General features: G+C 46.9%; 1 protein-coding gene across 1 annotated transcript in view; it reads right to left on the bottom strand.

The window, feature by feature from the left end:
* LOC116982094 (integrin alpha-8-like) overlaps positions 1-17,045 on the bottom strand; it is a 132,593-nt gene that overhangs the window by 52,049 nt on the left and 63,499 nt on the right. The window contains exons 14-17 of the mRNA XM_033035410.1: positions 16,116-16,161; positions 14,196-14,303; positions 8,111-8,166; positions 1,604-1,752 (exon numbers count right to left, since the gene is read on the bottom strand). Of these exons, the coding sequence (XP_032891301.1) occupies positions 1,604-1,752; positions 8,111-8,166; positions 14,196-14,303; positions 16,116-16,161 (359 nt within the window). The remainder of the gene's footprint in view (positions 1-1,603; positions 1,753-8,110; positions 8,167-14,195; positions 14,304-16,115; positions 16,162-17,045) is intronic.

Genomic DNA, 17,045 nt, shown 5'->3' with positions numbered 1-17,045 from the left:
CAATCTATGCTCAAAAACACTCATGTTGATGGCACTTGTATCTGCACAGAGGGTCCAGTCACTACATCTATTGCGACTGGACAGCATGCTCACAGCTCCAGACCAGATCTCTGTCGTTATCCAGAGACTGATCATACAGAGCAGACCAGGAACACCTAATCCAGTCATGGAATTCCGGGCTTACCCGCCAGAACCACGGTTATGTGCCATGACCCACCTACTATCCTACATAGACACAACCAAAATATTCGAGGGAGATGAAAAGCCTTGTGGGTCAGTCATAAAAAACCTTATGGTCGGGTGACGAGCCAAACCATTGCGAGATGGCTCAAGCAGGTGCTAAAATCTGCTGGGATAAACACTAACATGTACAAATTTTATTCCACCAGGGCAGCATCCATGTCGACGGCTAAAAGAATGGACTTGCTTATAGACCACATCCTGGCTACAGCAGGATGGTGGGGGGAAAGACCGTTCAGAAATTCTATAATAAGCCGTTGGCAAAACCTGTTTTATTTGCAGAAAAGATTTTACAGACTGCAAATATCTAATTTAAACCCAGGGGAGCAATTTAATTTATTTATTGTTATTGTTAAAAAATACCATTGTGTTTTTCTACAAACAGATTCATTGGTTGATTACGATAACACACTTCCTCCCTCAAGGACTTCGGCAGTGCGTGAAATAATACCTGTTACACGGTTTGAAATCACGGAGCTTTGAAGTCTTCACGGAATCACTCACGTGACTCCGAAGTAAAATAGTAAGATTAAACGAGAACTTACCAGTTTGAAGTTTGATCTGTATTTTATGAGGAGTTACGATGAGGGATTACGTGCCCTCCGCTCCCACCCTCAATAATATGGGTCAAACTGATAAACTGATGTCTCCTTGTCTTTACTATGTTTACTTCAATAACTGTGTCTATCTGTGATTCCACACCGCTGTTTTGAAGTATGCCGTGCATGCGTGCTGAGCGGGTTCTTCATGTAATCCCTCATCGTAACTCCTCATAGAATACAGATCAAACTTCAAACTGGTAAGTTCTCGTTTAATCTTACTATTTTTCAGGACATAGTGAAACAGTATGTTATCTTTAATTTATCCCCACTATATCACTAATCTTAAAAAAAAAAAGCTAATGTACACTGTACACCAAAGTGTTCTCACCAATGCCCCATGATTAGTTTAGTTTAGTTTATTGTTACATGTAGCGAGGTACAGTGAAAAGCTTTTGTTGCGTGATAACCAGTCAGCAGAAAGACAATACGATTGAGACAACATGTAACCCTGTAGGAAGGAAGTGCAGATGCTGGTTGACACTGAAGATAGACACAAAATGCTGGAGCAACTCAGCGGGACCGGAGAGAAGGAGTGGGTGACATTTCAGGTTGAGACCCTATCTTCAGACTGGGTAAAGACCATTCTTCAGACTTAAGAAGGGTCTCGACCCGAAACGTCACCATTCTTTCTCTCCAGAGATGCTGCCTGAGTTTCACCAGCATTTTTGTGTCTATCTTCGGTGTCAACCAACATCGGCAGTTCCCTCCTACTCCCCCACCAGCACGACCTCCGGACATAATTATCAGCATATTTCACATACCCTGAGGTAAACGGTTCGATTTTTGCAGGATTCTTTCTCGTTTACTAGTGGAAACTGAATCTCTTCCTGAGCTTGGTATGAATGCAGGAATCGTATTCGGCGCTGGGACCTCTGCTTGTTTTTGTCCAGCTCTATCTGAGCGTTCAGCACTTGAAACAAAGGATAGATAAAATTAAAAGCTGCACCTTAACGCAGTAGAAATTAAAAACAGAATCTCAATCTTTGACCTGAGAAGTAATAGGATGTTTTCACTATTTTAGTTTATAACCATATACCCATATACCCCTATACCCATATACCCCTATACCCCTATACCCCTATACCCATATACCTCTATACCCATATACCCCTATACCCCTATACCCCTATACCCCTATACCCATATACCCATATAACCATATACCCCTATACCCCTATACCCCTATACCCCTATACCCCTATACCCCTATACCCGTATACCCGTATACCCGTATACCCGTATACCCATATACCCATATACCCATATACCCATATACCCATATAACCATATACCCATATACCCATATACCCATATACCCATATACCCATATAACCATACCCATATACCCATATACCCATATACCCATATAACCATATACCCATATACCCATATACCCATATACCCATATACCCATATACCCATATACCCATATACCCATATACCCATATAACCATATACCCATATACCCATATACCCATATAACCATATAACCATATAACCATATACCCATATACCCATATAACCATATAACCATATAACCATATACCCATATACCCATATACCCATATAACCATATACCCATATACCCATATAACCATATAACCATATAACCATATACCCATATAACCATATAACCATATAACAATTACAGCACGGAAACAGGCCATCCCGGTCCTTCTAGTCCATGCCGAACACTTACTCTCACCTAGTCCCATCTACCTGCACTCAGACCATAACCCTCCATTCCTTTCTCATCCATACACCTATCCAATTTATTTTTAAATGATAAAAACAAACCTGTCTCCACCACTTCCACTGGAAGCTCATTCCACACAGCTACCACTCTCTGAGTAAAGAAGTTCCCCCTCATGTTGCCCCTAAACTTTTGTCCCTTAATTCTCAAATCATGCCCTCTTGTTTGAATCTTCCCTACTCTCAATGGAAAAAGCTAATCCACGTCAACTCTGTCTATCTCTTTAATTTACTTTAGAGATGCAGCGTGTAAACAGGCCCCATCGGCCCACCGAGTCCGCGCCGGGCTGCGAGCACCCTGTATGCTAGGACTATCCTATGCAATAGGGATTATTTACAATCTTTACCGAAGCCAATTAACGTATCAACCCGCACATTTTTTGAGTGTGAGAGTTAACCGGAGCACCCGGAGAAAGCCCATGGGGTCACAGGGAGAATGTACAAACTCCGCGCAGACAACACCTGTGGTCAGGTTTGAACCCAGGTCTCAGACACTGGAAAGCAGCAGCTTTACCACTGTGCCACCGTGCCGCACACTAATGGCAGAGTCTAGGACCAGAGAGCACAGCCTCAGAATAAAAGGACGTACCATTCGAAAGGATTCAATGATTCAGTTATCCGTTATTGTCACATGTACCTAGATACAGTGAAATGCTTTGTTTTACGTACAATCTGGTAAAATGGGGACGACAGATGGCACAATGGGCTAAGTGTTCGGCTGGCAACCGGAAGGTAGCTGGTTCGAATCCCGCTTGGAGTGCATACTGTCGTTGTGTCCTTGGGCAAGACACTTCACCCACCTTTGCCTGTGTGTGTCCTTGGGCAAGACACTTCACCCACCTTTGCCTGTGTGTGTGGATGTAATTATGTGAAGCACTTTGGGGTCAATGCAAGTTGACTAAAAATGTGCTATATAAATAAAGAAATGTAATTTTTAATTTTAAAATCACCCAGCAGACATCACGTGGTGTCAGTACACAAGAGTCGCCACATTTCTGGCACCAACAAAGTCACAAACGTTCACCAAACAGTCCTATCTTCCCTGAGATGAGGAGGAATTTCTTTGGTCAGAGGGTGGTGAATCTGTGGAATTCATTGCCACAGAAGGCTGTGGAGGGCAAGTCATTAAGTATTTTTAAAGCAGAGATTGACAATTTATTGATTAGTGAGGGTGTCAAAGATTATGGGGAGAAGGCAGGAGAATGGGGTTGAGAGGGAGAGATAGATCAGCCATGATTGAATGGCGGAGTAGACTTGATGGGCTGAATGGCCCGATTCTGCTCCAATGACCAGCCCTATTGCTGCTGTGACAAATGTTACACAACGTTGAATATTTTGAGTATTTTGTTTTTTTATTTCAATTTTCAACTGGCTAATTAACTTTTTAAACAAGTGAATGTGTGCCTGCTAACATTAACATCTGTGCATTGATATAGCAACAGAGTGCATTGGAGTTAATGTCTGTGTACTAATAGGGTGAGTGAGTGCACATTGGAGCTAATGTTGACACCGTGGCTAATTCGGAGTCTACACAGGAGGTTATTTATGTACATCAATAGAATGACATTACATAGAGGACATCATATGTGTTTTGTTCAAAAGGGAACTGCAGATGCTGGAATATCGAAGGTACACAAAATTGCTGGGGAAACTCAGCGGGTGCAGCAGCATCTATGGAGCGAAGGAAATAGGCGACGTTTCGGGCCGAAACCCTTCTTCAGACTCCTATGTGTTTTAAATCATATGTGTTTTAATCAGTCTGAAGAAGGGTCCCTACCCAAAAAGCCAAATATCCATGCCCTCCAGAGATGCTGCCTGACCCACGGAATTACTCTAGCACTTTGTGTCCTTCCTTGTTTGCTAATATCTGATCAATAGGATTAGTATTTGAATACTGATAGATCGTCAGTGTACATTGAAACTGACTGCAATATATTTAAGGATCAATTGTACGCAAGAGCCAAGAGCTCGGCATTATCAGAGCATAGGCTGGATCAACAGCAGTACATACACAGAATGATGCAAAGGACAAAGGACAAAGGACATTTATTGTCACATACACCAATTGGTGCAGTGAAATTTGAGTTGCCATGCAGCACACAAATAAGATAAACACAAAACTATAGAATTTAACATTAAACATAAAAAACATCCCCCCACAGATTAATCAACGTTTCCCACTGTGAGGGAAGGCAACAAAGTTCAGTCCACTTCCTCGATGTTCACCCGTGGTCAGGGCCTATTGAGGCCTCCGCAGTCACCGCAAATGGCGGCCCGATGTTTCAGGCCCTCTCGCCGGATGATGGAACTCTGGCGTAGGAAGAACGCTCTGAGCAGCTTGGAGTTCCGAATTGGCCGTTTTCTACCGCAGACCGCGGCTCTCGAAGTCCACAGATTGAGCTGGGCGGAGCTCCAACACTGGCAACCTCGGCCAAAGACCCCAGGCCTCCGCGGTGTTTAAAGTCAGCGCCGCCCTCGGCTGGAAGCTCCGCAGACCACAGCTCCACGGTGTTAGAGTCGACAGTCCCAGCGCTCCGGAGCTTCCAACACGGCGACCCGAGTAAGGCATCGGCCGCTCCATGATGGTAGTTCAGTGCTGCGCCGCCACTGAAGCTGAAGCTCTGTCTGGTCTCCGGCAGGAAAGGCCGCGCGAATCCAGATGGTAGGCCGCAAGGAGGGGGCGAAGTAGCGGCTCGGAGGAAAAACGCATCCTCGACCAGGTAGTGACTGAGAAAAATGGTTTCCCATTCCCCCACCCCCCCCCCACCCCCCACATAAAAAGACTAAAATACCTCCAAAACAAAACTTTTTGAGACTAAAAATAAAAAAAAGGATGAAAGGACGAACAACTGCAGGTGAGGCTGCCACACTCGATGGCGCCACCACTTGCAGGAAGGAACTGCAGATGCTGGTTTAAACCGAAGATAGGCACAAATTGCTGGAGTAACTCAGCGGGGCGTCCGGAGCCTGGGATCCCTCATTGGGGACCCCGGAGGAGAAGAGCTCCGACCGCCGGCCTGCGGCCTACTTCTAACCACGGGCGCGGCGGGGACTTATTATCCAGAGCGATATCCCTCGCCGGGGATCCCTGGAGAGGAGATCTGACTGCCGGCCCTGCGGTCTGCGGTGCTTCTGGCAGTGGTGCGGCGGGGACTTTAGATCTTCGACCGCCGGCCTGCGGCCTACACCATCTTGAAGCCGCGGTCTCCGGTAGGGAAGCACCGATTCAGGACTTACCTTGTCTGCACATCAGGCCGCCCACAGCGGCGTCTGCGGAGGGTTGAGGTCCTCGGGGGAAAATGGAGGAGGACTGACCAAACTTTGTGCCTTCCACCACAGTGATGAATGCTGTGGTGGTTGTTTGTGTTAAATTTTTATTGTGTACTGTGGGTTCTTTTTTTTAATTGTACCACTGCTAGAAAATTCATTTCACTGCATTTTATGTGCACGTGACGAATAAATCTGACTTGACTTAATATAACATTGTATTTACCTCAGTTCAAAATGCTATGTGAGGGATTACATTTTCAATTGTCCAGGGACCTGTAACTAGGCCTCATTTGGCATTTGGATTTCTCACGGAAACAATGTTAAGTGTTGCTGGTGGGCGGCGAGGCCTGGAGTGTTCCCGGCAAGTGGGGACGTGCCCTCTGGTAGGCCCGGCTCAGCCACCGCAGATGTCGACGGGACCCACACCACTACATGATTTACCGGGTTGTATGTAAAACAAAGCAGCTCACTGCATCATAGGTACATGTGACAATAAAGCATCGTTGAATCATTGAATCATGAAGAATATCAGAGGGATAGAAAGCATATGCGAGATTCTGCAAACTTGCTGAAATTTCTGCTGAATGAAGAACGAGTTCCTGGTCATAAATTACTGGAGCAGAATTAGGCCATTCAGCCCATCAAGTTTACTACGCCATTCAATCATGGCTGATCTATCTTTCCCTCTCAACCCCGTTCTCCTGCCTTCTCCTCATAACCCTTGACACCCGTACTAATTACGAATCTATTAATCTCCACTATAAAAATACCCAATGACTTGGCCTCCACAGCCATCTGGCAATTAATTCTACAGATTCACCACCCTCTGACTAAACAAATTCCTCCTCATCTCCTTTCTAAAGGTACGTCCATTTTATTCTGAGGCTATGCCCTCTGGTCCAAGACTCTCCCACTAGTATAAACGTCCTCTCCACATCCACTCTATCCAGGCCTTTCACTATTCTGTAAGTTTCAATGAGGTCACCCCCTTATCCATCTAAACTCCAGCGAGTAGAGGCTCAAAGCCATCAAACGCTGATTATACATTAAGCCGTTTCATCCCCGGGATCATTCACGTTAACAAGGATCTCTTCTTCTTAACTATTCTGGGTGCTTGGACTTTCTGGCAGGGATTTGCCACAGTGCCCTCTGGGTTACATCAAACAATGCAGAATAGAGAGAAGGAGGCAGCAGGGACAGCATGATGGCACAGCATAGAGTTGCTGCCTCACAGCGCCGGAGACCCTGGTTCGATCCTGACTATGGCTGCTGTCTGTACTGTTTGTACATTCTCCCCGTGACCTGCGTGGGTTTTGCTGAGATCTTCAGTTTCCTCCCACATTCCAAAGACCTGCAGGTTTATAGGTTGATTGACTTGGTATAAATGTTAATTGTCCCTAATGTGTGTAGGATAGAGTTAGTGTGCGGGGATCGCTGGTCGGCGCGGACTCAGTGGGCCAAAGGGCCTGTTTCCATGCTGTATCTCTAAACTAAACTAAATTAAGGAAAAGAGTAGGATGGAAGGTGATAGTTGAAACCAGGTGTGATGGGCAGATAGAGGCAACAGGGGCAGGAATCCTCTCTGAGGATCCTTCAGTGCTTCTACTCAGGGGCTGTAGAAAGTATCTTGTCCAGCAGCATCACAATCTGGTTTGGGAACTGCTCTGCCCAGGACAAGAAGGCTCTGCAGAGAGTAGTGTGTTCGGCCGAACGCACTATGGGAACTACACTCGCCCCCCTGCAGGACCTATACACCAGGAGGTGCAGATCCAGAGCTAGCAACATTATGGGGGACCCCTACCACCCCAGCAACGGACTGTTCCAGCTGCTACGGTCAGGCAAATGCCTCGCTGTCATGCTGTGAAAACAGAGAGGATGAGACTGAGTTTCTTCCCACAGGCCATTAGGACTGTAAACACTTATCTCACCAGGGACTAATTCACTGTATCAATTTACTGTTGTGTTGGGTCTTTTTAAAATTGCTGGGGTTTTTTCTAATATGTAAATACTGATTCTGTTCTATTCTGTTCTGTAATTTTTGCACAATCTGCAGGCATTGCCACTTTCATTTCACTGCACATCTTGTATGTGTATGTGACAAATAAACTTGACTTGACTTGAACTAGGAGACAGAGGTGGGTGGCTGAGAGATGGAAGCAAGTAAATAAAAACTAGGATGGAAATGGTGAAATTCTATAGTCAGAGTGTGCCTATGGCATAATCCATCATTTCATATTTGTACTTACCATAATGCTGAAGTGCATTACGCCCTGTCACTTTTACACACATACGCATGGTAAAACTGCAAAATAATGGAAAATGTTTTAAGACCATAGGTATGCTAATAAAATGGACAAGAGATGATCAAATTTACAAAAACTACTCTGCCCAATGTCTCTTGCCTCCGAATTAGAAAATGATAGGGGACTATTCACCCATTGTGCTTTGTTAGTTTACCACAAAACAATTATATTGTCATAGGCTCATACAGCATGGAACTTGCCCACACCGATCAACATGTCCCCATCTATGCATGTCCCACCTGCCCATATCCCTCTAAACCTATCCTATCCATGTACCTGTCTAAATAATTCTTAAACGTTGTGATAGTACCTGCCTCAACTATCTCCTCTGGCAGCTTGTTGTATATACCTACCACCCTTTGTGTAAGAAAAGTGCCTATCAAGTTCCTATTAAATCATTTCCTCCTCACCTTAAAACCATGATCTCTGCTTCTCGATTCTCCTACTTTGGGTAAAAGACTTTGTATATTTACTCTATCTGTTCCACATAACTCTAAGATCACCCCTCATCCTCCTGTGCTCCAAGGCCTGTTCAACCTCTCCATACAGCACAGCCCCTCGAGAACTGGCAACATCCTTGTAAATCTATTCTGCACCCTTTCCAGATGACAGTCGCGTTGAACTACATTTTTAACATTCCTTCCAAGCAACCATTTCATTGTTAAAAAGGATTACCTGGCTTTGCTTCAGTAATACCTCTGTGAAAGAAAATTAGCATTCTGAATATCCATGATGTAAAGAAAACCCCTTTAATTATTCTTACATCTATTTTAAATTTGCACTCATATTTTACCAGCTATTGGAAACAAGCAACAACTATTGAACCCAATCATAATGATTAATCGTTGCAAATATCTAACATACCAGATTTCTCCCGTGTTTCTTCACAGATGCAACACTTTCCTACATGGTAGCATCCCAATAAGTGGAGGATACATCACTTATAACATCATTTTTTGTAACAAGATTATAAAATGACACCCCATTTACAGTGCAGTTAAGATTATATGTTTTCCAGAACTTCCTTATATCTTTTTCAAGAATAAAGAGTCAAGAGTGTTTACTGTCAATATGTCCCAGAAACTCTCGGTTGGATTGTAACTTTGTCATGGTCGGGGAGCTTGTGTGTCTCAGTGACCCCTAGAGCTATGCCAGCGGGAGATTTGTCTCTTGTTAGGGTCTCCCATGCTGGACAGGTCGAAGGGTAGAGGTGAGACGAAGAGTGATCCACTGGTCCTCCAGGTTGGAGGTTGAGCACAGGGCTAACAACCCTGTCTCGTAAAACAAATATGTTACGGAAACAGCAACTGAAGGAATCAACAATACTGGGCGTGATGGACTTCCAGTGTACAGAAGCTAGCCCAGAACAGACAGAAGTGGAGAACCTTCATTGCGTTAGTGTTCTCGGACCAGGAAAGATCTTCAGAGATGTGCACGCCCAGGAATTTGAAGTTCTTGACCCTTTGAACCATCGACCCGTTGATATAAATGGGGCTGTGGGTCCCCCTCCTACTCCTTCCAAAGTCCACAATCAGTTCTTTGGTTTTGCTGGTGTTGAGGACCAGGTTATTGCGCTGGCACCATATGGACAGTTGCTCGATCTCTCTTCTATATTCTGACTCATCCCCATCAGTGATACGCCCCACAATAGTGGTGTCGTCAGCGAACTTGATGATGGAGTTCGCACTGTGGTTCGCTACGCAGTCATGGGTATAGAGTGAGTACAGCAGGGGGCTGAGCACGCAGTCTTGAGGTGCTCCCGTGCTGATTGTTATAGAGGCTGACACATTTCCACCAATACGAACAGACTGTGGTCTGTGGATGAGGAAGCCGAGGATCCAGTTGCAGAGGGATGCGCAGAGACCCAGTTCTGCGAGTTTGGTAACCAGTTTGGAGGGGATGATTGTGTTAAATGCTGAGCTGTAATCAATGAATAACAGCCTGACATATGAGTTTTTGTTGTCCAAGTGGTCCAGTGCGGAGTGGAGGGCCAGCGAGATCGCATCCACCGTTGATCTGTTGTGGTGGTACGCGAACTGCAGTGGGTCCAGGTTTTTGTCGAGGTAGGAGTTGATTTGCTCCATGATCAACCTCTCAAAGCACTTCATCACCACCGGCATTAGTGCCACTGGTCGATAGTCATTGAGGCACGTCACCTTACTCTTCTTGGGCACCGGTATGATTGATGCCCTTTTAAAGCAGGTGGGGACTTCAGACCTCAGAAGTGAGAGGTTGAAAATGTCCATAAAAACTCCCGCCAGTTGGTCCGCACAGGTTTTTAGAACACGACCGGGTATACCATCAGGACCAGGCGCTTTTCGGGGGTTCACCCCTCTGAAGGATTTCCTGACATCGGCCTCTGTGACTGAGACTGAAATGCCATCACAGCGAATGGGGGATCGGGAAGGCACATCAGTATTCTCCCTGTCAAAGCGTGCGTAAAACGCATTGAGCTCGTCAGGGAGTGATGTTACACCGACATTCGAGCTGCCTCCTGGTTTCGCCTTGTAGGAGGTGATTGCATTCAGGCCCTGCCACAGCTGCCGAACATCTGTCTCGTCCTCCAGTTTGGAGCAGAAGTCCCTTTTGGCCTTTTTGATGGCCTTACCAAGGTCGTATCTGGTCTTCATGTAGGCCACTGTATCATTGGAGGTGAATGCCCTGTGTCTGGACTTCAGGAGAGTGCGGATCTCAAAGTTCATCCAAGGTTTCTGATTGGGAAACACTCGGAAGGTTTTTGTAGGGATGCAGTCCTCCACACATTTCTTTATGAAGTCTGTAACGACTGTGGCATATTCGTTCAAGTCCGTTGCCGAGTTCTTAAACATTGCCCAGTCTACAGACTCCAAACAGTCCTGGAGTTGTTCTTCTGCCCCCCCCCCCCCCCCACCCCCCCCCCCCCCCCCCCACCCCCCCGACCAGCTCTGTGCTGTCCTCACTTCTGGGGGTGCGCTCTTTAATTGCTGCCTGTAGGCAGGAAGAAGCAGAACAGCGGTATGGTCGGACTTACCGAAGTGAGGGCGAGGGATAGAACGATAGGCATTCTTAATGGTGGTGTAGCAGTGGTCGAGGGTGTTAGGTCCTCTGGTGCAGCAGGAGACATGTTGGTGGAAGTTTGGGAGTGATTTCTTGAGGTTCGCCTTATTGAAGTCCCCAGCAATGGTGGTAAATGCCTCGGGGTAAGACGTCTGGTGTTTGTTGACCACGGCGTGCAGCTCCTCCAGTGCCAGACGGATGTTTGCCTGGGGTGGGATGTAGACCGCGGTCAGGATAACGGAGATGAATTCTCTTGGGAGGTAGAAGGGACGGCACTTCACCGCCAGATGTTCGAGGTGTGGAGAGCAGGTGTTGGACAGGACTGCCACGTCTGAACACCACGCAGAGTTGACCATGAGGCAGACGCCCCCTCCTCTCCCTTTCCCAGATCCCAGGGTACGGTCCATATGGTGGATGGAGAACCCTTCAGGCTGGACCGCTGAGTCTGGGGAGCTGGGGGTGAGCCATGTCTCCGTGAAACAGAACACAGAGCATTCCCTCAACTCCCTTTGATAAAGCAGTCTTGCCCTTAAGTCCTCCACTTTATTTTCAAGGGACTGTACATTAGCCAGTAGGATAGTAGGGGCCCTGCGCTTCATTCTGACCTGAAGTCCTGCCCGACGGCCACGTTTCCGGACACAATGGAGGCTTCCCCTTTGTTTCCAGGTACTGTACTTGCTGTACCTGCTGTTTCTGCGGACCTGCGCTGGAATGGGGATTCCCTCACAGACGGCAGCTCCAGCTCCATAACAAACAGGGGTTCCCTCAAAGTCGGCAGCTCCAGCTCCGTTGTTCCTGGAAGATCCAGCCCGTCGGCTCTGGGGGTCATCCCGGGGTTTCAAGGTACAGTACCTGGGATCCACAGTCGGGTCGGGAGTTCCACAGCCAGCGTGGGAAAGTTTAAAGTCCGGGGTTCCCGCAGCTGCGGGAGATCGCGAAATTGCGAGAGCCTTGAGGTGCTCCAGCAGCTTGTCCGAAACGGCACCGATTTCTGCCGTTTTTCTGATCCAGGTAAGTTGTTGGAAGTTGTAGTTGAGCCTTTTCTTTTCCGGAGCTCCGCAAAAGTCGCCGCAGGCAGGCGCCATCTTGCCACTTGTGACGTCCACCTACGACAACCTACGACAACCTTCCACCACACAGGCAACAACCTACCACAACCGAAGTCAACCACCCTCCACCCGCGACAAGCTACGACAAGCTGCGACCCTGTCGCCGACAAATGAAGACAACTGAAGACTTCTCTTGACGCCGGTACTGTCGCCGGTTGACGTAGGATGACGTAGGTTGTCGCCAATGGAATTCACCGAGGTCATCACCCGGCGACAACCAATGTCACCTGGCGTCATCCTGGCAAAAACCTACGACAGCACCTACGACAGGAGAAGACAGGCAACGTCAAGCCCACAGTCGCCAAAAGGTTTTGAACAATTCAAAATCGAGCGGCGACAATAAAAACATTACATCACTTGAGGAGACAACTCACAATGATACAGGCGTCACCCCGCGACCGTGTGGCGACAGCCTATTTTCTGGCTGTCGCCGAAAAAATCGCCTAAAGGGCCTGTCCCACTTGGCGATTTTTTTGGCGACTGCTGGCATAATTGACTGACGTATCAGATCACCAAAAATTTGCAGCGTGACGTGGCGGAAATTGTCGTGATGCGTCGTGATGCGGCCTTGATGGCGTTTGTTTCGCGTTGTTATTTCAAGTGTTGCAACATTTTTTTTGTCGCCGCTGGATTTTGAAATGTTCAAAATCTTCTGGCCACCCTGATATGTCGCCGAAAAAATCGCCAAGTGGGACAGGCCCTTTATAAACTATTTGCGTCATCCTGCATTTCAAAACATGCCTCTTATCCATCCATAGCAATTGCTGTTCTTTGTTACAAATTACCTAATTATTACAAAAGACTGAATCCTTGCATTAAGAAGTATCTCATTAAGGTACAAGAAGTGCCGCTAAGCACTGACAATAGGTGCAGGAATAGGCTATTCGACCCTTCGAGCCAGCACCGCCATTCTATGTGATCATGGCTGATCATCCACAATCAGTACCCCGTTCATGCTTTCTCCCTTTTGGAGTAGAAACCAGTAATATATTTGTAGCAGCCATTTTATCTCCAGCTCCAAGGTGAACAACCCCTTGATGTGGGCAACAGTTGAAACTGGAGAATTGAAGGGATTTCCTTCCCATCCTGTGCAGCAAGATCCCGACTGTTCCACTGAAACCCAGAGTCATAGAGTCATAGAGTGTGGCTCTTCTGCCCAACTTGCTCACACTGACCAACATCTACATTACACTAACATCGACCAACATTTAGACTAGTCCCACCTGCCTACGCTTGGCCCATATCCCTCAAAACCTACCCTATTCATGTACCTGTCTAAATGTTTCTTGAACGTTGCGATAGTACCTGCCTCAACTATCTCTTCCAGCAGCTCGTTCCATCCACCCACCCACCAACCTCTGTGTGAAAAAGTTACCCTCCAGGTTCCTATTAAATCTTTGATCCTCACCTTAAACCTATGTCGTCTGGTTCTCGATTCCCCTACTCTGGGTAAGAGACTCTGCGTCTATTCCTCTCATGGTTTTGTACATCTAAGAGTAGAGAAATGTCTCTCACTTTGACACTTTCAATGCGGCAGAGCTCCCTGCCCTTCCCTCGGAAACAGCTGTCACTGGAGATTACTGGAGTTATTGTGGTTGAATGGGCAGAACATTTAACATTTTTCCACAGCGTTAAGGGCCTGTCCCACTTGCACGCGATTGCGTGCGTTTGACGCGACCAAACGGAAGCGGAGTTCACGCGAAGTTCGCGCTAAGTATGCGCTAAGTTCGCGCGTGACGTCATTTGCGTCATGCTTACCAATCAGCTGGGCAGGAGGCAAGGTATGCAAAGAGGTGCTACATAAAGGGCATTGACAAAGTTACAAAGTACCCCAGGCTATGTCCTCCATTGGTTTCTCCTCTCCACTCCTCCCCCCGCCTTACCATGTCACGGGGGTGTTATCTTTTGACAACTTGCATGACTTTACTTCCGGATTCAGAGTATTTGGTGTGATGGTGAGTTTGGCCTCTGCTGTTACAACCGGTTTTGCCCTGTTGGAGAAAGAGAAGAACTTAGCATCTTGTGTGGTCAGCACTGTTGTATTGCACCTCAACTTATCAGCCCGCCACCTTTCCCTACCTCACATACACATGCAGAGACAGGCACTGACTTACAACATTCCCTTCCCATATTATAGAAGATAGACTCAAAATGCTGAAGTAACTCGGCGGGTCAGGCAGCATCTCAGGAGAAAAGGAATAGATGATGTTTTGGGTCGGTACTCTTCTTCAGACTCAAATATAGATGTGGGGATGGGTGTGGGTATGGATGTGGGGGGGGGATCCTACTTCAGACCCGACAGGAAACGTCACCCATCCTTTTTCCTCAGAGATGCTGCCTGAACCGCAGAGTTACTCCAGCACTTTGTGTCCATCGCCAGAATGTTGTTGGCAATGTGGATATACATTGCAGAATCGCTCAGGCACAATCCAACTGTACCCAGAGCTCCGGCAGCATTCTGAAACATTTGACACAGAACACAGAACAGCACAACAGTGGTACGAATATTGATTTAGTTAACTTCAGGTAACCATTGCATCCCCTCCCTCCCCACTCGTTTCACTGTTGTATCATTCGTTACTACCTTCCCCCTCTCACCTTGGTCCTTGATTCACCTAATCTGGGCAAGAGACTCTGTGTGTCTACGCAATCAATTCTTCTCATGATTTTGTACACCTCTATAAGATCACCTCTCATCTTCCTGCGCTCCAAGGAATAGAGGCCTAGTGTGCTCAACCTCACCATATTGCCCAGGTCCTTAAATCCTGGCAACATCCTCGTAAATCTTCTCTGCACCCCTTTCCAGCATGATACCATCTTTCCTATAACCCCAAAATTGAACACAATGCTCTAAATGTGACCTCACTAACGTCTTATACAACTACAACATGACCTCCCAACTTCTATACTCAATGTTCTGACTGATGAAGGACAAGGTGCTAAAGGTCTTTTTGACTATCTGCCTGTGATGCCACTTTCAATGAACTATGTACCAGCACTCCTTGATCCCTATGTTCTACTACACTCCCCAGAGCCCTGCCGTTCACTGTGTAGGTTCTGCCCATGTTTTTACTCCAAAAATGTAACATCTCACATTTCTCTGTTAAATTCCATTGACCATTCCTCATCCCACCTGGCCAACAGATCAGGATCCTGTTGCATTTGTTGGCAACCATCTTCACTATCTACAATGCCACCCACTTTTGTGTCATCTGCAAACATGCTAACCATGTACATTCTACATTCAATGCTCTGACTGATGAAGGCCAATATGCCAAATTGGTAGGGGCCAGTAGGGTGTCCCTTGTAGCCAGGGTCCGGAGGGCAAGGAGCACCGCCACTCCACCTAGGGTCCGCAAGGGGAGGAGTGGCTCTGCTGCCAGTGACCGAAGGACCGGTGACAGGATCTAGGGAGCAGGCAGGGCTGAAGATGTCCTGGTTGGGTTGCTCCTAGGCCTGGCCAAATTGGTCATCCGCGAGTCACGGTGCCAGGCGGCAGAGGGCTCTGCCCGAGCCAGATGCTTGCCCCTTTACCGGGGTTGTACAGTAGTTATTAGAATATTTGTAACATCGTTGTTTGATGATTTTGTAACATGACGGTGGGTATGTCACCACAGTTTTTTATTTTTTATTTTGTATCGTGTTGAAATTAAATAAATTATTTTTTGATACAAATAAAATAATATGCCAAAATGGTTGAGGCAAGACCATAAATTGGAGGTGTAAGGAGGACAATTGATTGGGGACAAAGATCCTTGGAGATGTGGCTGATGGTGACTGCTTGTAGAGAACCAGCTCCTCACCTGTACACCAGGACTTTGGCGGCATTGTGGGCACCAACAATCAAATCTGTAAAACAAGGATGAGCACACATCAATGCATTAGCATGGGGCCTACTTCTTCTTGCAACTAACCACGCAGTTCTAAAGAGGGCCTTATGATATGGCTTTAGACTTTAGTAATACAGCGTGGATCAGGCCCTTCAGCCAACCGAGTCCAAGCCAACTAATGATCACCCCTGCACTAGCACTATCCTACACGTTAGGGACAATTTACAATTTTTACCGAAGCCTATTAGCCTACTGGAAGTCTTTGGAGTGTGAGAGGAAACCAGCGCACCCGGAGAAAACCCAGGTGGTAACTGGGAGAACGCACATACTCCATATAGTTATCACCCGTAGTCAGGACTGAACCCGGGTCTCTGGCGCTGTAAGGCAGCAACTCAACCGCTGCACCACCGTGCCGCCCTAACTGTGAAAGAAAGACTATGCTGGAGGAACTCAGCAGAACAGGCAGCGTCTGTGGAGGCGAAGAGATTGTCAACATTTCGGCCCATGATCCTGTATCAATGCGTTCCTTCAGCACTTTGCTTTCTGTTCCACATTATAGCACCTGCACTTTTGTCTCTGATATTCCTGTGCGTTTCTTTGAAGGCACAGAACTGCCTCACGACGTTGAAGATTATTACCTAGACTGAGTCTGTAAAACCTATTACAATCTTCCCAACGCATTGCCTGAGACCCCAGCCAAGTTGCTGCCTGTGCTGTGGGTATGCATACTGTGCTGGATAGGGGAGGGAAGGGTTAATGACATTGGTGGTTTTGCAGGACAAGGTCCCACCAGTACTGGAAGCAGTCCCAGAGTTACATAGCACAGAAAGAGGCCCTTTGCCCCATTGAATGCATGTTGACCATAAGTCACCCATCCACAGTAGCCAGCAGACAACGACGCCT

This window comes from Amblyraja radiata, chromosome 16 (genome assembly GCF_010909765.2).
Source record: "Amblyraja radiata isolate CabotCenter1 chromosome 16, sAmbRad1.1.pri, whole genome shotgun sequence".
Lineage (NCBI taxonomy): Eukaryota > Metazoa > Chordata > Chondrichthyes > Rajiformes > Rajidae > Amblyraja > Amblyraja radiata.
Note: the sequence above shows the minus strand (reverse complement) of the source record. Positions and strands in the feature narration are given on the sequence as shown.